At 40.4% G+C, this 19,639-nt stretch overlaps 4 protein-coding genes across 8 annotated transcripts; all 4 read left to right on the top strand.

The window, feature by feature from the left end:
* The first annotated feature begins 185 nt into the window (after positions 1–185).
* LOC118313368 (mothers against decapentaplegic homolog 2) lies at positions 186–9,543 on the top strand. Of its 2 annotated transcripts, none has more exons than XM_035638750.2 (11): positions 186–364; positions 1,401–1,813; positions 3,126–3,215; positions 3,446–3,639; positions 4,579–4,713; positions 5,050–5,112; positions 5,464–5,517; positions 5,707–5,919; positions 6,083–6,220; positions 6,851–6,995; positions 7,291–9,543. In XM_035638750.2, the coding sequence occupies exons 2-11, from the start codon at positions 1,578–1,580 to the stop codon at positions 7,412–7,414; spliced, it is 1,392 nt and encodes a 463-aa protein (XP_035494643.1). In that variant the 5' UTR covers positions 186–364; positions 1,401–1,577; the 3' UTR covers positions 7,415–9,543. The 2 variants fall into 2 exon arrangements, with proteins under 2 accessions (XP_035494643.1, XP_035494641.1); XM_035638748.2 differs by having other exon boundaries at positions 5,050–5,124.
* Positions 9,544–10,141: 598 nt separating this feature from the next.
* On the top strand, positions 10,142–11,192 carry LOC118314272 (immediate early response 3-interacting protein 1). The gene is made up of 3 exons (XM_035640611.1): positions 10,142–10,303; positions 10,650–10,751; positions 10,834–11,192. The coding sequence occupies exons 1-3, from the start codon at positions 10,213–10,215 to the stop codon at positions 10,887–10,889; spliced, it is 249 nt and encodes an 82-aa protein (XP_035496504.1). The 5' UTR covers positions 10,142–10,212; the 3' UTR covers positions 10,890–11,192.
* Positions 11,193–11,339: 147 nt separating this feature from the next.
* si:ch211-12e13.1 lies at positions 11,340–16,013 on the top strand. 3 transcript variants are annotated; one of them, XM_035640608.2, is made up of 6 exons: positions 11,340–11,618; positions 11,704–11,770; positions 11,948–12,013; positions 13,333–13,590; positions 13,694–13,972; positions 14,064–16,013. In XM_035640608.2, the coding sequence occupies exons 1-6, from the start codon at positions 11,523–11,525 to the stop codon at positions 14,252–14,254; spliced, it is 957 nt and encodes a 318-aa protein (XP_035496501.2). In that variant the 5' UTR covers positions 11,340–11,522; the 3' UTR covers positions 14,255–16,013. The 3 variants fall into 3 exon arrangements, with proteins under 3 accessions (XP_035496501.2, XP_047187139.1, XP_035496500.2); XM_047331183.1 differs by having other exon boundaries at positions 11,340–11,770; positions 11,850–12,013; positions 13,763–13,972; XM_035640607.2 differs by having other exon boundaries at positions 11,340–11,770; positions 11,850–12,013.
* A 128-nt stretch (positions 16,014–16,141) lies between these two features.
* Positions 16,142–19,514, top strand: si:ch211-12e13.12 (paralemmin-2). Of its 2 annotated transcripts, none has more exons than XM_047331184.1 (2): positions 16,142–16,628; positions 18,447–19,514. In XM_047331184.1, the coding sequence occupies exon 2, from the start codon at positions 18,497–18,499 to the stop codon at positions 19,046–19,048; it is 552 nt and encodes a 183-aa protein (XP_047187140.1). In that variant the 5' UTR covers positions 16,142–16,628; positions 18,447–18,496; the 3' UTR covers positions 19,049–19,514. The 2 variants fall into 2 exon arrangements, with proteins under 2 accessions (XP_047187140.1, XP_035496503.2); XM_035640610.2 differs by having other exon boundaries at positions 18,374–19,514.
* Positions 19,515–19,639: the final 125 nt, after the last annotated feature.

The following is a 19,639-nucleotide window of genomic DNA, read 5'->3' as shown; positions in this document are numbered from 1 at the left end:
TAATATTCTGTAAAAATGCAGAATAAAATATTATAATGATAAAACATGCTGTCAAATAAACAATCAGGATTGTCAAGGACACGGGCCAGTATTTAGAGGTCTTTTCATAATCGTCCAATCAGGGTCTGAGTGGGCGGGACGAACCCCCTGTAGGTAGCTATCAGTTTGTTGTGTTGTCCCGGTCTACCTAACATAGCTAGCTAGCTTCAGTAGCACTAGTAGCAATTCGAGAGGAGCCTACAAGCCTTGTCAAAAATTAGTTGCGGCACAATTCAGTTTATGCGTTCATAATTGCCGGCAGGGCGTTTAAAGGGCTGTGCGCACATTTTTCTCAAAAAGCGGAGCTTTGGACTTTAAAACTGAGGTAAGTATTTGAATGCTTTAAGCCGCTTTCTCGACTTTGAAGCATGTTGATTTGTGTGAGAGATGTTCGTTAGCTCCGTTAGCCAGCGGGAGCCAGGGCTCAGTTTGGAAGAGTTTGTCCAAGACGCTAACTCCTTTCGGTGCCTATATTATAGCAAAAGTGACAAACGCGCAACAGCTGCGTCAAACTAAAAATATTTCAACGGCTTCATTCATAAAGTGACAATTTGGTTGACTGGATTACTTGTAGTTTTAAAATGCATTCGACAAGGTGACGTTAGGCAGCGAAGTAGCGCGACTTGACTGTTGCGCACAGGAGGTTTTTTTTCTTGGATCACAACAAAAGGATTTTTGATAACAAGCTGGCAGCTAGCTTGTTGGGCTAACGTTAGCCGACCTAGCCATACGAGGACTTCTCCACGAATTCCCTTTCGATCTACATATCTAGGTCACCTGAAATATTTCGCCTTTCGCGTCAAGCTAAGACTATTTTAGCATTTGACCGTTAAGCACTCAGTAAGATAGTGAACTTATTGTTGTGATTTCAGTTGGGCAGGCCCCCCCATCAGGTAGCTAGCAGCCGGCCTTCCCAAGCCAGTGGGAGTTAGCAACTGTCAGAAACTAGTCTCTATGCCCATCTGTTTGATAGCGTCCACTGTGCGCTTCATTATCTTCATCAATAGCTGGTCGTGATCGCCTGTATTCACGGGACGCGACGGTACGAGGCACAACCCGTGTGTTAACTTTATAAGTTTGCAAGTTCTCTAGCTTAGAAGTCGGGCAGTGTGTGACCAGCTATCATCAAGTGGACATTTCTGTGTTCGATCATGTTCATCAAGTGTTTGACTTCATACAAAAGGCACTAACGTAACATTGCGCCTGCCACATCTACCATGCATTGCTTGCTATTTCATTCAGTGTTCGAAGTTGCATTGATTAATACCTGACATATATTGTGCTGATCAGCCAGATATGGTTATTTTCCTGTGCCAGATTTTGTTTGTAATGACGTACACCGTTTATGACTTTCTCCCAAGGTGTCCATCTCTTTTGAGTATACCACTGCTTGCACTGGCTTCCACCCTGTGACTCACTGGTCTCTAGAGGGGCCCCCTTTCGAGCAAGGGTCCCAACTGTTGCTCCAGGTCCCCTCTGTCTGTGTGTGTGAGAGCTTGTGTTGAGTCCTCTGGAGACTCTCAGCTGTTCTAGCTAAGATGTCCTCCATCTTGCCATTCACCCCTCCTGTGGTGAAGAGGCTGCTGGGCTGGAAGAAGTCGACCAGTGGCCAGGGCGGAGCGGGTGGTGGAGAGCAGAATGGGCAAGAGGAGAAATGGTGCGAGAAGGCTGTGAAGAGCTTGGTGAAGAAGTTAAAGAGGACGGGCCAGCTAGATGAGCTGGAGAAAGCCATCACAACACAGAACTGCAACACCAAGTGTGTCACCATCCCCAGGTACACTCCCCAACACTTGAGTACTCTTTAATCTAGGGCCAAAGCTTTTGCTGTTAGACATGTGTTTTGCATGTGTGCTGAGGTGAGACCTCTGCTTGAAATAGAATTGTTAGTAATTTTTAATCTTGCAAAGCTTTTTTAGGGATGTGATAGTGATGCAAGATAGTTGGACATAAATTGCTCATTAAAAAGAAGATGCAAATTAATCAAATTCCTGTTTGTTTACAATTGTTCTTACTGTTAGACAGTTTCATTACTATCATGGGGAGAGAGACCTTGGAAGGGCGAATTAAGATGTTGTCTTTATCAGCCAGCCAGCCTTGATGGCCCAGACTCACGTTCAGGGGGAACACTGTGTTAACAGATTATGTCCTCACTGATTTTCTGCCAAGTACCGTGTCAGATGTTTGTATGTCTATAGATAACAGGCTGGTTGTTATCGCCTGAGAATTTTTCTAGGCCACACTGTTACATTTGTAGAAATACAGTGGCTGGCTTGATGTGGTCGAAATAATCTGTTATGAGAGGACAGGACAAGTGGAGAATACCAACATATGTGAAGGTGGGTTACAACCCCAAGATAATGACAGATTGGGCCATTGCAACCAGCCATACTTGAATTTGTACATTTAGCTGTTCCTCCCCATAATTAACAAGGTGACACAAGAAAGGCAAGCCATTTTGGTGGTTACCCATTCATAATTTGGACACTCCAAACTCCTAGTTTCCCTTACTAAAAATAGCTGTTGAATTGTTGGACTTATGAGCTGCTATGTCTGTTGGACAAAAGTTGGTTTCCTGCCCTGTCATTAACCAGACAATTGCAGTTATTAATGGTAACTTTGATCCCACTTAAGTTATGAAATTTAGTATTTATTTTTGTGTATTTGTAGCATTTAACGTGTAGGATGTGTTATTGCCCTGTTACTCAGAAGCAACAATTCTCATTTGTCCGTATTCCATGTTTTTAATTTCTTATTTTTTGGCCATTTCCTTGTGAATATTTGAGAATGTCTGAAAATTGTTTCTTTTTTTCTTCAAGGTTGCGTCCTCCACCCCCTCCCGCTTTTTTTTTGTGCAATCGTCTGTCTTCACTTTTTGTTTGAATGTCTCCAATTAAGTTCTGACATAAATAACTATAATGAAACGTTTGATACAGTGCCACACTAGTGAAGAATGCTCTTTGTTTTATTCATTGTGTTAGCAGATTCCATTTTCCTTTAAATGTTCACATTACCCATACTGATAATCTGAATGATCCATATCCCATGTTGTTTTTTTTGTTTTGTTTTGTTGTTCTCTCTGTGCACAGCAATTGCTCTGAAATATGGGGACTGAGTACACCAAATACGATAGAACAGTGGGATACATCAGGCCTATACAGCTACCCTGACCAAACCAGGTGACTATCCTCAACTGTTGTGTAGTGTTGCATACAACTTTGATGTGGGAGAGTTGTCTTTACAATGTTTGAGATGACAGACATTAAGAGCATCTTTGCTTGTCATTCTTGTCACCACTCAATCTAATCCATCTCCATTCCCTCCGCAACTTGGCCATATTATGTGCCCACCGCCACTCACCCTGTCTTCTACCCCTCTCATCACCATCTCTTGTTTGCCATTCAATCAGATCCCTGGATGGCCGCTTGCAGGTCTCCCACAGGAAGGGGCTTCCCCATGTTATCTATTGCCGCTTATGGCGATGGCCGGACCTTCACAGCCACCATGAGCTGCGCGCCATCGAGGCTTGCGAGTATGCCTTCCACCTCAAGAAGGACGAGGTCTGCATCAACCCCTACCACTACCAGAGGGTGGAGACCCCAGGTGAGAGGATTGTCCAGTGGACAGTTGTTACCTAACACATGCACATCTGTTTGTATTTCACTGACTATTGCGTGATTAGGGCATGATTGTTTACATCTGTCAGCTCCCACTGACACCTGGAAAGTTCAGTTGCTAAACTGAAATATTTTAAAGACATTTGCCCAAGTAGCATTTTGTTTAACTTATCAGAAACTACATTTACAGTTTTTCTTCTCAGTATTTATCTGATGCTTATGGGAACAGTTATGACCTCAGAGCTCTTGAAAATAATCCAGTGTGTCATCTACATCTCTATATTTGATGACACCACCTCTTTATATTAACTTGAATAAATAAGTGAAATTTAGGAGCGTTAGATTTGAAGGTCACTAGCATTCTGTCCCTTTATGCTAACTATGAGGCTACAGGCAGCAGCAGCCGATTAGCACAACAACTGTCCCACAGTAAAAAAAAAAAAAGCCCTATAAATGCAGCCCGGCTTATGAACATGTTTTTTGTTTATTCAATCCATACAAGAAGAGAATTTTCTCCCGCACATACCCCCATAAAACAAAAAACATTGTCATCTTTAACCTGTAGTTTTGGTATAGATTAAATTAACCACATGGAATGTGTTAATTTGTAGTTTAAACAGGGCAAATTCTTAGAGAATAGTATTAATCTATGCATTAAACACTCAGGGAGGAAAAAGTGCATTTTTCTTCGCAAATGTGCAACTACTTCCTCAAAAGTTTCAGGGATAGAGAAAATCTACAGTAAAATCTGCTTTAGGTTGCCATGATCAGTTAGTGATTCATCATTGTCTCATTGCTCTTGCAAAGATTTTCCCACAACAATGAAACCTGTTTGAAAGCACATGTTCCTTTTTGCATCAAAAATGTCCAAAAACCTCTGACAAACTGATCAGGGTCTCTTCTGATGCTTTACCCAACACTATAGTGCTGCCTCCTGTTCTTGTGCCAAGACACTCAGAAATCCTGCCAGAGCTGCCACCTCTGGATGACTATACTCATTCCATACCCGAGAACACAAACTTTCCAGCAGGAATTGAACCTCCAAACAACTATATACCAGGTGAGTTTCCCTCTGCAGTGGATGGACGTGACAATATTAAAATAATTCCCTGAAGTGTAGTAATTTAATGCTGTAAGTGAAGAAATAGTAATTATTTTCTTATGCATTGTATTGTGCATGCGTTGGTGTGTAATATATACATTTTATTTTTCAAATTGCTGATACTGTATTCAAGAGAAACATATGAGTCTCTATATCCAGTCAGACTTTTACTGTGTGCAGCATTTCAGGAAGGAAAATGTGATTAGTTAAATGGGTGTCTTTGCTTTCAGTTAGATAAACGGCCATATACAATTTTGATAACATCACAGCTACATCCCTGTGTCCTCTTAACAGAGACGCCTCCACCAGGCTACATCAGTGAGGATGGGGAGGCCAGCGATCAACAGATGAATCAAAGTATGGACACAGGTACCCTAGACTAGCGCCTCCTTCCATTTTCTTTTCAGGGAATATATTGGTATGTTGTTTTTTTTCCAGATTTTTATATATCAGGCAATATATCAGTTGACAAAATGCAGTGAATAACCTTGTAATAAAGTTTAATCATTGTAAAAATCATTATGTTTAACATCCTCATGTGCTTTGACAAACATGTATCCTTGTTTGAGGGATTTAGACTTAACTTCACATACTGATTTCGACCTGGTGATATGTAATATCAAATGCTGTACTTCATCCACCTTTTGCCCCTGTTATGTAATCCTGTGTTAACTGTCCAAATCTACAACTTCCTGTTGTCTCTTTCAGGTTCTCCAGCCGAACTATCCCCCAGTACCTTGTCCCCCGTCAATCACAGCATGGGTAAGACCCAAATCTTTCCCATCTGAAACAATACAAAGACTAAAATAATACCGAACACACGAGCATACTGTGTGTTTAATACATGACAGGTTGGCAGCTGGTTAATCAATATATACACAGATGTGTAGACAGCGTCTTTACATGTTAGGTCAAAGGAAGAAACTTTACTGACATGAGCTTCTACTGCAGACTTGCAGCCGGTGACTTACTCGGAGCCGGCCTTCTGGTGCTCAATAGCATACTATGAGCTGAATCAGCGTGTGGGTGAGACGTTCCATGCCTCTCAGCCCTCGCTGACAGTGGACGGGTTCACAGATCCATCAAACTCTGAGCGTTTCTGCCTGGGGCTGCTCTCTAATGTCAACAGGAATGCCACTGTGGAGATGACCAGGAGGCACATAGGTATGGCACAGATTCACTCAGCTTCATGGGAAGGTATTATCTGTGTGCGACATCTTAGCGTCTTACAGTTTTTGTTACAACTCAAAGTGTGTCAGTGGTCTAGTCTTACATATTCACACGTTGTTTAATTCAGGTCACGAATATGTGCTGTCTGTGTTTACAGGAAGAGGGGTTAGACTGTACTATATTGGAGGGGAGGTATTTGCTGAGTGCCTGAGTGATAGCGCCATCTTTGTCCAGAGTCCAAACTGCAACCAGCGGTATGGCTGGCATCCAGCAACAGTGTGTAAAATTCCTCCAGGTAAGATGTTGAAGATGTCCCTTGTGTAGCAATCAGAGAAATTAGCTTAGATTTACAGTAAGGTGTCCACTGAACAAAAGAGAATTATAAACTATATATCTCATTGTGATGAATGTACAATTTACATTCCATGTAAAGAAGAAGTTGCTTCTTTTGTATTGGACGGCAGCGATATTTAGCTTGGATTCATATTAGTTGCAAATGATTCCAATGGCGAACCAGAATAACGGCCTAAAAAACTTAACAGCCACAGTTTCCATAGATACCTCTCAAACCACTAATGTAGTACAGGTTACTTCTCCAGTGTATCTGTACTATTGTCAAATCAGTCAAAAATGTGATAACATGTAGTCAGAATGCAAATTTACAGTATATTTGATTTGTATATAGAAAAGTTTTGCTTGAAGGTGAAAATGTAGTAAAAACCCTGCTAAATGAATGTAATTACTGATTGGCCGGCCAGAGCTCACGCTCTCACCCACTGGTTTTGATGCTAAAAGACAAGTCAAGCCAGTGAAGCCAAACGCACCACAATAAATGACAGAGCAGTGCCAGCCAAAAGCTGTGTGGGGGCCTGGTGTGTCTGGGAAAAGCCACATTAACTGCTGCCTATGTCTTCAACTCTTTCAGGCTGTAATCTAAAAATCTTCAACAACCAGGAATTTGCAGCCCTGCTGGCTCAGTCAGTCAACCAGGGCTTTGAGGCAGTCTACCAGCTCACCAGGATGTGCACCATCCGCATGAGCTTTGTTAAAGGCTGGGGGGCCGAGTACAGGTGAGAAATGTAGTATTAAATTGCTAGTCAAGTTAACTTCTTCAGTAGAAGTATTGTTTTCGTTTTGAGAATGTTTTATGTCCATATTAATGATAGCATAAGGTGATGTCACATGCAAGGTAAATGGTTAAATCCAGGGATTGGTTCTTGTTGTTGTCGGTGGAAGTTAACATTGCATATGTATTATCATACATATTTCCTTCACATAGTCACATAGTCAAGACTTACTAACTATGACCTCAGTTTCCTGGCCACATACTGCAGAGACATTAAAATGTATGCCTTTGTTTCCCAGGCGGCAGACTGTCACAAGCACTCCTTGCTGGATAGAGCTGCATTTGAACGGTCCCCTGCAGTGGCTGGACAAGGTTCTAACCCAGATGGGTTCCCCATCTGCACGTTGCTCCAGCATGTCCTAAACAGCTAAGGAAACGCCCAAAAAAACTCAGCCCATTACAAAGATCATTAATTTCTTAACTTGTGAGTCCTCTCGTGAAAAAAAAAATGGAAACCCAACAGAATGAATTTTCTGTAACATACTTCATAGTATTTGTGGCCCGGTTCCACATCCCTCTTTAAACTTTATACACACACGCACACAAAAGAACAAATGCACCTACACTGTTGCACTCATACACATACAGACTTTTCAGTAAGAAATTTGGCACTTTGTTACCCATCTATGTCATGCACCTTGTTAAATTGCTTTTCCCCAAATCCTTAATATTAGATCTATTTGTGGTACAAATAAAGTGTATATTGGTTTTTAGTCCAGGAAGTGGGGGAAATACCAAAAATATCTGTGAATAGTTTCTCAGTATTGAAGATTGCTTGTATGAGTAACAGGAGCTTGAATGCTAAAATTATTTTTGTTCCAGCCCACCCCAACCATTGTTCTGAACCTAAGTTTACTTTTCTCTGGAAAACTTGGCCCCATCTTTTGTGGAGGGGAGAAAGGTTTGGTGAAGAAATTATGGTCTTGGTGGTTGTTCTCCTCTGAAGGAATATGCCACAATGTTTTTTGTGAAATTTGATTGAATTGACTTAGCCAGTATGGCCATTTTTTGTAACTCCTTACGTGTGTCTTTATAAGACATACCTCTTAACAGACAAATAGGAATGTTAGTTAAAAACAAAATTGAATACCCTAAACAATCTGCAAACTCAGTCTGGCTGTGTTTTTCTTTCCTTATCATTATAAGGCCCTTGGTTTAGTTGACTTGCATCCCCACTGAACAGCCTGATATAGAAAACTAAAGACATGTTGGCCAGGCTTTGCAGGGAGCACTGGGCAGGGACCAGAGAATATCAGCTGTTATATAATTGCTTTTTTCCCATTTTGACATGACACTGGGAGTCCTGGGGTTCTCCAAGGTGAAGCATTAAAGGTCTGACCAGGAGAAATTGAAGGTATCAATAAATTTATTCAGTTTTTAGCCTATATCCCCATTGTTTTGCTACTTTTTTGTATTCTCGTGTATTTTTATATATAAGTATACTTAAATTTTTCTGTCGTTCACTTTTTATTGAAGTAATATTTTCAAGACCACAGTTGTTTCTAAAGTGATATGAAGGGCAAGGATCATTCCTTCATTTTTACCCAAAAGGTTCAGTTTGAACTCATTTCCAATAGCACCTCTGTCTTGGTAAAAAAAAAAAAAAATCACTGCCCCACATGACGTGTAGCCTGTTTCTATCCTTTGTTTTTTGCAAAAAAAATCCAGTGCATTTAAAGTACATTTAAAGTTTAAAGTGAAACCCAAAATCTACTTTCCTGTAATGGTTTTAATGAATCCAGAAGCATGTAAAACTTTGTAATGGCCATTCATCCACTCATCTCTTCACTTTTTTTGAAAAACACACGTGACCTCTTGTAGCCTTTTGGTGCTCAGTCAACCGGATTAAGGTCAACCAGATGTAATTGGCTTTCAAAATGTTACAGAAATGTGGGAGGAGAGCAGTTTTCTTCCATGAGCAAAGAAGAGCGAATGTGCCTGCACACTGGGACATTCTGTGTTAATGTGTGTATTGTATTTGTTCTGTCTATAAAATACAGTATGTACAACAAGACTTATTAGCCTAAACTCTGCCATTATCGTCATTACGTGGCTGTTGCGAGTTTAACATGTTTCTTTCCCCTCACTTCTTTTTGGTGTAAATGTGTTTACCTTATGGCACTAGTGATTGTACTTAAAGTGCACCTAGTGGTGTTTTGTTATGGGGAACTGAACCATGTGTTAGAGTCCAGTGTTACATTGTTTTTATCTTTGGCCTACAACATATGAATGTGACAAAATACATTACAAAAACTGACGTGGACCAGACGTACATATACATAACAGTAGTAAAGTATGTGTGTATTTATCAGTAATCTTTTTGCAGAGCAGTCAGTACAGTAGATGTCGCAGTTGTTTTACCAGTAGAGGGCGGTATTGATAGAGCAGTTCTTTTCTTTTTTTTCTTTTTTTTTTCTGACCATAAGCTTCTCAGGCGTGTGGCAAATTATGCAGACTTCATAAAACACTAATAAAGATTTTTATTCTCATGATTCATGAGTCTGCTGTGTGTTTCTTGATTGTAGCTGTCACTGTTTAATCTATTGCACCTTGGATTGTAATCCTTTTTAAACTGATGTTTTAATGTTAGTGAATTAGCACAGGTACCAATGGTGGCTGAAATTGTCTACACAATTTTTTTTTGCATGGTGTGAAGTGCATTTTATTTTACTGTAGTTCAGTACAAACTGAAAGTATTTGTGTTTTTTCATGTATTTCTATGATGCATTATACTTAGAATTCACTGCGATTTGAAAGGGCAAACCAACTAGCTTCATCTGGCAGCTAGTTAAAATTAATTCATCAAATTAGCTCTGCCATGACAGCTACATTTACACCTTTAAATCATTATAAATTATACTGAATCAATAATGACAGTCTAGTAATGTAATAAAACATTATGAGGTTGGACATTGGATATGTCTATTCTTATTTTTGATACCTTATATTTTGCACATGTTGCTGAAATAATGGTTATTGTGCTTTGATTTCTTGAATGCAGGAAATTTAAATGTGCATTGTAGCAGAAGTCCAGTTTGACGGATATAAAGGGTATGTGCGTATCCCCAAATTGCACAGGTTTGTCCTTCCTCCGCCACCGTAGGCTACGTCAGATATAAAAACAGTTTGCTGTCTCGCAGCTAGTCGCTTGTACAGACAACATGGCCTTTACTTTGTACTCTCTTATTCAAGCAGCAGTTCTTTGTGTCAATGCTGTAGCTGTGCTGCACGAAGAAAGATTTCTCAGTAAAAGTAGGTGGCCGTCGTAAAAGCTTTGACATTAAGTGTCATTTCAAATTGGAAATTGGGTTAGCTAATGCTAACTGCCTTCTAACTTAACTAGCTAGAACATGTGAACATTTCGGATTTATCCTTCACTGGTACCAGTGAAGATTGACGTTGCCTAAAGTTGCCGTGCCAGACTCTAATGGATGACTAAAACTGGAATGAATGAAATGTTTAAGATCGAACGGACATTTCCTAGTTTCAAAGCTTCATTAACAACTTCCCCTGACTGAACCCGTTAATAATAACCCGCACATAGTACGGTTAACCAAAAGGGGGATGTTCATCTGATCCGTTTGTTGTCCATCCCCAGTTGGCTGGGGGGTCGACCAGAGTGTCGGAGGGTTTGGGGACGAGCCGGGCGTCCGAGCGCAGCTGATGAACCTCGTCCGCTCTGTGAGGACCGTGATGAGAGGTGGGTGTCCACTGCACAGACACGGACGGACGGTTTGTTTACTGATGAGTGACACGTTCTCGTGTGTTGTGTTGCCCTGCAGTGCCGCTGATCGCCGTCAATTCAATCTGCATCGTGCTGCTGCTTCTGTTCGGATGAAGTGGAGTGACAGAAGATGTCAGGAGACCACAACCATCATCTCAGGAAAACTCCTCTGAAGAAACAATTTTTTTTTATATCTCTGACAGAATGTGTCCTGTCATCCGGAGTATGAAAGCTGTCATGTACTATTCCACATCAGTTCATGGGACATTTGTTATGGCTTGCTTTATTAAGCACATGCATTCACTGTAATACAATGTGCAGCTATTTAAAGTGGTTAACGTACTAGTGAAGACCTGAACACCAACTGTCCTGTGATGGAGTGACCCGACTGTAAAAAAATAAATAAATGTGATTCTGTGGTACGTGTTTTTGTTCTAGAAATGCTCGGGAATAAAACGGTTTTAAACATTTCACCTGTTGTGCTGACTAACGAGCCTCATGCCAACTCTACCGGTCTGCTTCAGGTCTTGAAATAGTCGAATGTGTCTCGTTTGTCCCAGTACGCTTGCCGTATGAGCCATTGTGAGCAGCAGGGCGGATCGTTGTGTTCGACTTTTACATACGAACAGAAGCAGTATAATCATGTAGATGAGTTTTGTCAGCGGATTCCTCATCACCTTGGTCGACGCGGTGACGTGTGTTTAACTCGCTGTGTTGCATCAAAAAAGCACTTGTTTTTGCGCAAAAATGGGGAATGCGCAGAGTTACGGCGTCGCCTCGCTCACGGTGTGTTCGGTGTACTTCGTTTATGTCTACATTTACCGTTCTCACAAGTTGCTGCAAGTAAGTGTACTCCATTGCGACAAACTCCCCAGTTTCGCGTATCTCTACATTAAATATTTGACCAGAGTTCTGACCCGGAGAACAGGCTGTCTGCACAAAACACCAACACCACAGAAGAAGAGTGAAGTTGCGTTCACGGTCCGCGAGTGCAGGTGAGCGTCGCCCACCCCCAGTTGAATGATGAAGAGAAAGATTAGTTGGGTTGTGCTTTTCCACATTCTGTCTTCTAAGGCTGGAGACTGTCATGCTGAGGAGGTTCTGCAGTAGAGGAGGCTATGGTTGGGATTACCCCGAAACTGAATACAGAGACCTCCCTCTGTGCTTCCCAGAGTTCCTGTGTGGCAGACTGCTGCTGATGCTGCTCACTGATGACAACTTCCGGCTCAGCCCGGCAGGTAACTGTCCTGGTCATGTTTAAGGGTTCTGAAAACTTCAGTGAGAATATTTTTGTGATATTTTAAGGGCCCGACCGATATAGTCGGACAACTGATTTGAGCCTTTAAATGTGCATTTATGTTTATATTTTATGTAAAATAAATGTTTGTTATGAGTTCTATGTATTTGGTTTTATTTGAATTTTCAATTTATAATTATTTATGATAATGTGCATGGTTAAACTAACATATCAAGCCTCGATTACATGTCTTTGTCATAAAGGTTTGATAACGACATCTTAGGAATCATTGACAGATTAAAAAAATATATATACTGTATATATATACTGTATATATATCGTATCCAGAATCTTGTAATCCCAAATATTGATATCGGCATCGCCCCCCCCCCCCCCCCCCCCCCCAAAAAAAAAATCCATATCAGTCGTGCTCTACTTGCTTCCTCCCTGATGACACAATGCCATGGATAAGAATTTTAACATCTCAAGTGCCTTGACTCTTTTAGATGTTGAAACGTTTTAAACAAACAAATAATAAGCAAAGCAAATGACAAGATAATAACAAAAGTTCAGTCATAAGAGATTGGATAAACTAGGACTTTATTAATCCCACGCTGGAATATTTCACTTGTTTACAGCAGCAGCAAGAGTCAAGGCATCAGGAAAGGGGTGGAAATATAGCAAAATATAATAATAATTTAAAAAAAAAGTTATATACATTTTATTCAGAGTACATGTATTGCCTTGTGAAATAATGCTAAAATCTACAGTGGTTTGGATTTGAAGTACCAAACACATTTCAGCCATTCACATTTGAAAACACAGAGCATTGGCCGATGTGCAGTCTGTTACAATGAGTCTCTTAGCTGTGATCAGCCCGAGCATCAGAGTTTGTTGTATGGCTGCAGGTGGATGCAGTACTAAAGCCTAACAGCTGAAAACTGCAAGTTCCACGTCAGGCCTAATGTCTTTGCCACCCAAGGCAAAAAGTCTGGCCAATTAACAATCAAGGACATCTATTTTGTGACAAAACCAAAATGTACAGTATTTGATTAGATCACGTTCAGCTATTTTGTGGAACAGAGTGATTAATACATTCTGAGGAATAGGGAAGCAGGAGAGCAACTTTGAATGAATCAGTTGGTATCACATAAACACAGATATGAAACCCAAAGCAAGGAGTCAGGAGGGTCATTATTATTAAAACTATGCCTGAGCTGTACACTACAATATATTTAGTTTATTCCAAGTCCTTTGATTCCAATGTTTACTCTCTATGCTGGCAATAAAAAGTTAGGTCATATTGTATTATTTATGCAGGTCTGGTTCCTGTGTGCCAGAGTTTGAAAACCCATCAGCCAATTGATGAGCTGAAGAAAGGTCCATTCATGCTGCAGGTGCAAGTCCTGTTGTACCGGCAAATTGATGCAGGGGTGGAGGTGGACATCTGTCTGTCTGCCAACTCTTGTTCAGGAAGCCCAGTGTGGGAGAGCGTCCTGAAACTGCTGTCCAAAAACAAGCTCCACAAAGCCAACAGTCGCTTAAAAAAGACTGAAAATGACAGTGAGCAGTTTTCTGGTGAGTTCTGCCAATAATGTTTTTAAGTTTTTCACACTAGGAACATAAATTACAGTTTTTTTCTTCACCAGATTGCAATTTTACATTTACTGTTTACCCATAGAGATCAGGCTAACCCAAACACCACAACATACATGGGTGCCGCCTCAGACTCTTGTCCTTGTTCTGACAGGCCAATCACATGAGCCTGTGCCAGACAACATGAAGCAGGTAGAGCTCAGAGTTCCCTGGAGTACCGACCTGTTGTGTTCATGGTCCTGCTCTGACTACTCCCTCTATCAGCTCCTCTCTCTACCTGCCAGGCTGTTTGGCTGCAGATCACAGACCGTACCAAGTCTCTGGATGTTGTCCGTCTGCTTGGCTGAAATCGAAAAACACAAAGGTATTCAAAGATTATCGTGGAAAGACAAAATTATTTTTTGGGGGTTATTTTCAGCAGTAATTAACGGACATTCTCATTCCTCTGTCATCAGGTGTTGAAGTCATCACAGCTCCTATCAACGTCACAGCCCAGTTTAAGGAGCCTCTCTCGGTACCAGGCAAAGTGACAATCAGGTTTTGGGAGACAAACAGGGATCAGTCCTCTGCCCAAAGCCTCAGCTTCCACATGCAGCAGCATGGAAGCAACATATCTCACATGGTGGGGATGATTTCTAGGTCTTGATTAACAAGGAGTGTTGATATTTGTATTGTAAACACAAAATGTTAATATTGAACCTTTTCCAATTACTTCCGGACAATCAATCAAGTTTATCACTCAAGAGTTTCCTCTTTTTCAAAATATATTTTCCTCATTATTATTGATATATGGATCTGCCTCTGAGCCGTCTCTCTGTTTTCAGCTTCATTCAATGCTACCACTGCCATACCTGTGATAATGTGTGAGTAATATCCATATCCCACAAACAAGGCTGATTTTTAAAAGAAATATAGTAATTGTGCCTTGTTCAGACATGTTTCAGGACCTGAATTAAAAACGATCTGAATCTTAAATGTAAATTCTGGATATTTAAATTATCTTATTAATTCCGGCAGTTTTCTTACTTGCGACATGACAGCAAAATATCATAGGCCTATGATGCTTATGCTACATAATCATGCACGCAGTCAACTACCAACACTTAAAATGTACATTTTTCTACCTTATAACTTCAATTGCAAGATTTACTTAGATACAAGTTAACAGTACATCACACTATAATTTTATAAAGGGGTAGTGTAACAGGAAGAGAGCAAAGTTTGGATGTGCTGTACTCTCAGGCCATATTGATGCAGACAGTTATCGAAAATTGTGGCACAGTGTACAACACCCACAGCCTTCACCCAAATGTTGGACATTTTTTTATGTGGAGTGACACATGCACCAGTATCTACTGTGAATGACATATTTTCATCACAATGTTTAAGGCCATATGTCTCTTTGGTTACACATACACCCAAAACACATTTTTCCATGACAGACATTGTGACATGATAGCAAGAAAATGACATTTGGGAAATACCCTTTTCCTGTTTCTTGGTGAGAGTTTGATGAGAAGTTTAATGTCACGTTTGTGTCTTAGTATTGTTGTAGTCAGGAGGAAGCGGCTAGGCCAGCTCAATGAAATAAAAATGCCTATGAAAACCTGCACATGTTCCAAGCTCAGCAATAATGAAAAAATACAACTTGTCCTGTTTACATTGGTTTTTACATTTACAATAAATAGATGAGATATACGAGGAAAATTAGAGCTTTACATGTCTCGTTAGGTGTAAATTTTAACTTTGGACAGACCAACTGCTTTGAGTGTTTATGCTTAGCCAAGGTAATCGCAATCATATTCAGGAGAGTTCATTACAACGCACTAATTTTACAGACATTGTTGACTTGTCACACAATCTTTTTTTTTACCTGAAATGAATATAATTTCTGAGAAATATTTTCAATTTAAAGATTCCTGATTAGTTTTAACAGCAGGAGTCATTGTGCTGCAGGTCTTTCCGGAACCTACTGTACCTGAGCACTTTGTCAGATACCCATTGACTCTAGGCTAATGTAGACACCGTCCCTACAGGCCATGAAGACTTTTCAATATTTGATCCCCCTTCATATTCCCTTTTGCAGCTTTCATGTATGTGAAGGTCTGTCCTCCTGTATTATTTACTGGAACACATTCAGTGCATGGGGCTGAGAGATGTGTCTTTTCATGCATGCCTGCACCATGGCAACATTTAGAAAAAAGGAATCGGAGATGGAGTTTTTTGCATGATTGTGTACAAGAGGAGAAGAATTGTCTGAAGTTTCATTTTGGTTTTCTGGGGTGATTTGAAGATAAAACACATTTTATTTCACTTTCACACTAATCAGAGAAATCTTGTTTTATTCAAAATTACCTCCACAAGTTTGTTACCTTTACTTTAAATTAAAAGAAAATGTCCTTAAAGCAATCTGGTCTGTATTTTTAACAATTATATTGAAACATTAGTGCTATTTTGGAAAATTAGACTTAATATAAGCTATAAGCTTTTTTTGGTGGTGTTAAACTATCATTCTGGCTGTACCATGTATAAGTTTGTATGTATTTGTTGGTATGTTAAATGTTTTCCCAAAAGTGAATGTCTTCATATTCTGTAGATACTGATTGTTTCCAGGTATTACTCTGAGCAACCGTACAAATGTGGACATCCTTCTGTCCAAAAATCTCATTGTACAGCAAAAAAGAAGAAGAAGAAGAAAACACATCACTGATGTGATTAGAATCACTGGAATGTCCCGTGACTACCTAGCTGCACACACACACTGAGCACAGTTGTAGTACAAGATGAGGGGAGGGTGTGTGTGTGTGTGTGTGTGTGTGTGTGTGTGTGTGTGTGTGTGTGTGTGTGTGTGTGTGTGTGTGAGTGAAGAATCTCTGTTAATAGACATCCAGGTGGAGGAGAAATCAGTTTACGAAGCTGTACTGGAGATCAGCGACGCACACTGGGTCATCCCACCACTGCCATGTGATTCTCATTACAGAGACTTCTGGGGAGCAGTGTTCAGCTGTGGACGGCTTGAGGTAAAAGCATTTTTTTTATATATATATATATTTTAGTTTAAATAGATTTTTAAGAAAATCCTCCATCTGTTATTGCTTTGTCACTTCTGTGATGAATATATAGCCTGTAAGTCTTGTTAGTGTATAGTACAGTGTTAAATATGTTTTGCAATGCCTGTATAGTGCTGCTGTTATTTAATAGTAAATATTGCCAAACGCAGCCAGCTAAAAAGTGCTTTAGTAATGTCTGTCACTCCACAAAAGGCTCCTATAAATGAAATGCTTCGAATTGTGGTTGGTAATGAAGTTATTTATACTGAGGTGAATCTTTGGTCTTGAACACAGGGTTAATTCGAAACATTAGAAATCAGTGACTGCTATGTTGTTGTGAAGAAATACAGTTTGGAGGGTAGAAAGACCAACTATAGTTGCAGTCTTACTGCAGTCACAACAGAGCCCGCGCCCTGGTGCAGAGAAGAGCAGTAACGCGATGAGTGTGTTTAAATCATTGTTCGGTCAAGCTGGAGAGGAGCACGGCGACAGTCGCTCGAATGTGTTCATGCTGTTATTATTCATTTATAAAGTCCTGATTCTGTCGTGCACATGAATCACTCAAGGGTGAGAGAGTTGGTCTGTGAAGCTTCTATGAGGGGCGTAGTAAATCTAGCATGTAGAGCAATAAAATGAAAAACAAACGAAGAAGTCCTTCAATCAAGGGCTTGCTGTTAATATCTTATTTCTCTAAACATAATATTTAAGACAAATGTGTTTGTCTAAATGCTTACTCTGTGTGTGTGTGTGTGTGTGTGTGTGTGTGTGTGTGTGTGTGTGTGTGTGTGTGTGTGTGTGTGTGTGTGTGTGTGTGTGTGTGTGTGTGTGTGTGTGTGTGTGTGTGAGAGAGACAGAGAGTGAGAGCTATTAGATGAAACATGCTCACACATTCTCCTGTCTTGGTTAGAGCACTTTAGAGTTCATCTACATCCCTCTTCAAAGTTCCAATCCTCTGGGAGTTTAAGTTATTTTTTGCTTCCTTTTAAAGTACCAGCTTCATTTATTTATTCAGAGAGGCCAATACTAAATGACAGCTTGTTCTCTCTTACCGGTTCACTGTTGTTCATAAAACAGCTCCACTACCCTTACTATTACCCATCACAGGTGGGATCACCAAATTCATCTGGAGGGGAACATGAACGTATGTAGCAATTTCATGATAAGAATACAATTTCACTCAAAACCACAAAATGGGCAACATGAACGTCTCCACCAAAATTTGTGCCAATCCAACAACAGTGGAGATATTTTGGTTTGAGATTTTAAAAGTCAGAGATGCTCTAAGAAACACAGATATTTTCTAATGTTCCATGATAAATCCACAAATCGTTTTGATTTAACACTTTTCGTTATTCATAGGCTCATTCATAAAGACTTTTAACTCAAGGTTGTAAGTGTCTGTAGTAACACCAGCTGACTGATTTCCTGCTCAAGTTGTTAATTTCAAACTGATTTCAGCAGAATAGAAGTAAGAGTACATATTGACGATCATTATAATTTCCATTATAAAGAATCCTTTCTATTCACAATGCAACTATCACAGTCTGATTTTACATGATTCAATTGAATATTTAAGATTGGTATCATGGTTCAAACTGGAGCTTAGTTTCCCACAGTGGAGACAACACATTTTGGAAGAAGGTCCACTTACTAGCCTACAATTTCCAAGGTCACGAATGAGGTTTCACAATAAATGCTCTGGGTTTTTTTTTCAGTGCAACAAGAGAAAATACATGAAGAAGCAAGGAAAGGGCGACACTGCCAGCATCCCTCTTTCTTCTCCAACAGGGAGCAGCAGCGTGCAGGTGTACCATGACTATCAGAAGGTGGCTATTACAATGCATCCTGGGAATGGCCATGCTACAGAGAATGGTTCCCGCAATGGGAGAGACCAGGTGACCAGCAGGATGCCGGATTACATCTCTAAAAGCCAAGACCAAAGGTACACCATGAAAGAAGAGAGTTTGTACAGGAACTCCATGTGGATGATGGATTCAAGCAGCCAGGTCTACTCAGGCCAGGAGGACAACTCTACGGACCCACACGAGTGCCTGACGGACACCTCAACTCTGACCTTTGTGGACGCCCGCACCACGGAGGATTCGGCAGAAAGCCACAGTCTCCACGGGGTGACGATGGTTTACCTCAAGGAGTTTGTGCTGATAGACGATGATGATGATGGAGACATGTCTCTAAGAGAGAAAACAGTCACAGACTTGTCTGTCATGGATGGGAGAGCTGCTGACCTGGTGTGCGGGAGGCTGTTCTCCACCTCTAGCGGCTCGGTGTCAGAGTGTAAGGAGGAATCCGCGGCTCCTGAGGCACCACCACCCGAGGAAATTAAGACTGCACATGAAACGAGACGCTGCTGTGTCTGCACCATTTTATGACCCCGCAAGAGGTCACAGGTTTGGAAGCTTGTGTCCAAGATCAAGGCCGAGAAGCCATCCAAAAGGCCTCTGTGCTCTGAGCGCTCTGGTCAAACATGCTGAGCTTGATTGTACACAATCAGTATTGATTATTATAAACAATCAAAAATCTATTTTTTCAACCTCAAACATTAGCCAGTAATGTTTTTTTATTTAAACTAGCTATTCATGTCAATATAAAATGTGCAGTATGTGTGCACATTAACATTAACAGAATTAACACACATAAACATCTTTACATTGACAGAATTTGATCACGTGAGATGTTAAGATAATAATTTTCAACTTTAACAAACATCTATGATAAAGTTTTGATACTGGAAAAAAAATTGCATGCTACTGTAATTTTTGATCTAAATGACAGACTGTGATAGTTACGTAGGTCTTGAAAGATCAGGTGCTGACATCAAATAAAGGAAAGTTAAAATGACAAATGCTGTGCGTGGTTATTATTTTTTTATGTAGCAACCACAACATCACTGCAAAATATGATACTGAAAAGAATGCACAATGATTGCACATTGTGCAATGAGTAGATCCAGCAATCTTGGT

This window comes from Scophthalmus maximus, chromosome 3 (assembly GCF_022379125.1).
Source record: "Scophthalmus maximus strain ysfricsl-2021 chromosome 3, ASM2237912v1, whole genome shotgun sequence".
Classification (NCBI taxonomy): Eukaryota; Metazoa; Chordata; class Actinopteri; order Pleuronectiformes; family Scophthalmidae; genus Scophthalmus; species Scophthalmus maximus.
The sequence above is the reverse complement of the archived record's forward strand: the minus strand, read 5'-3'. Positions and strand labels throughout refer to the sequence as shown.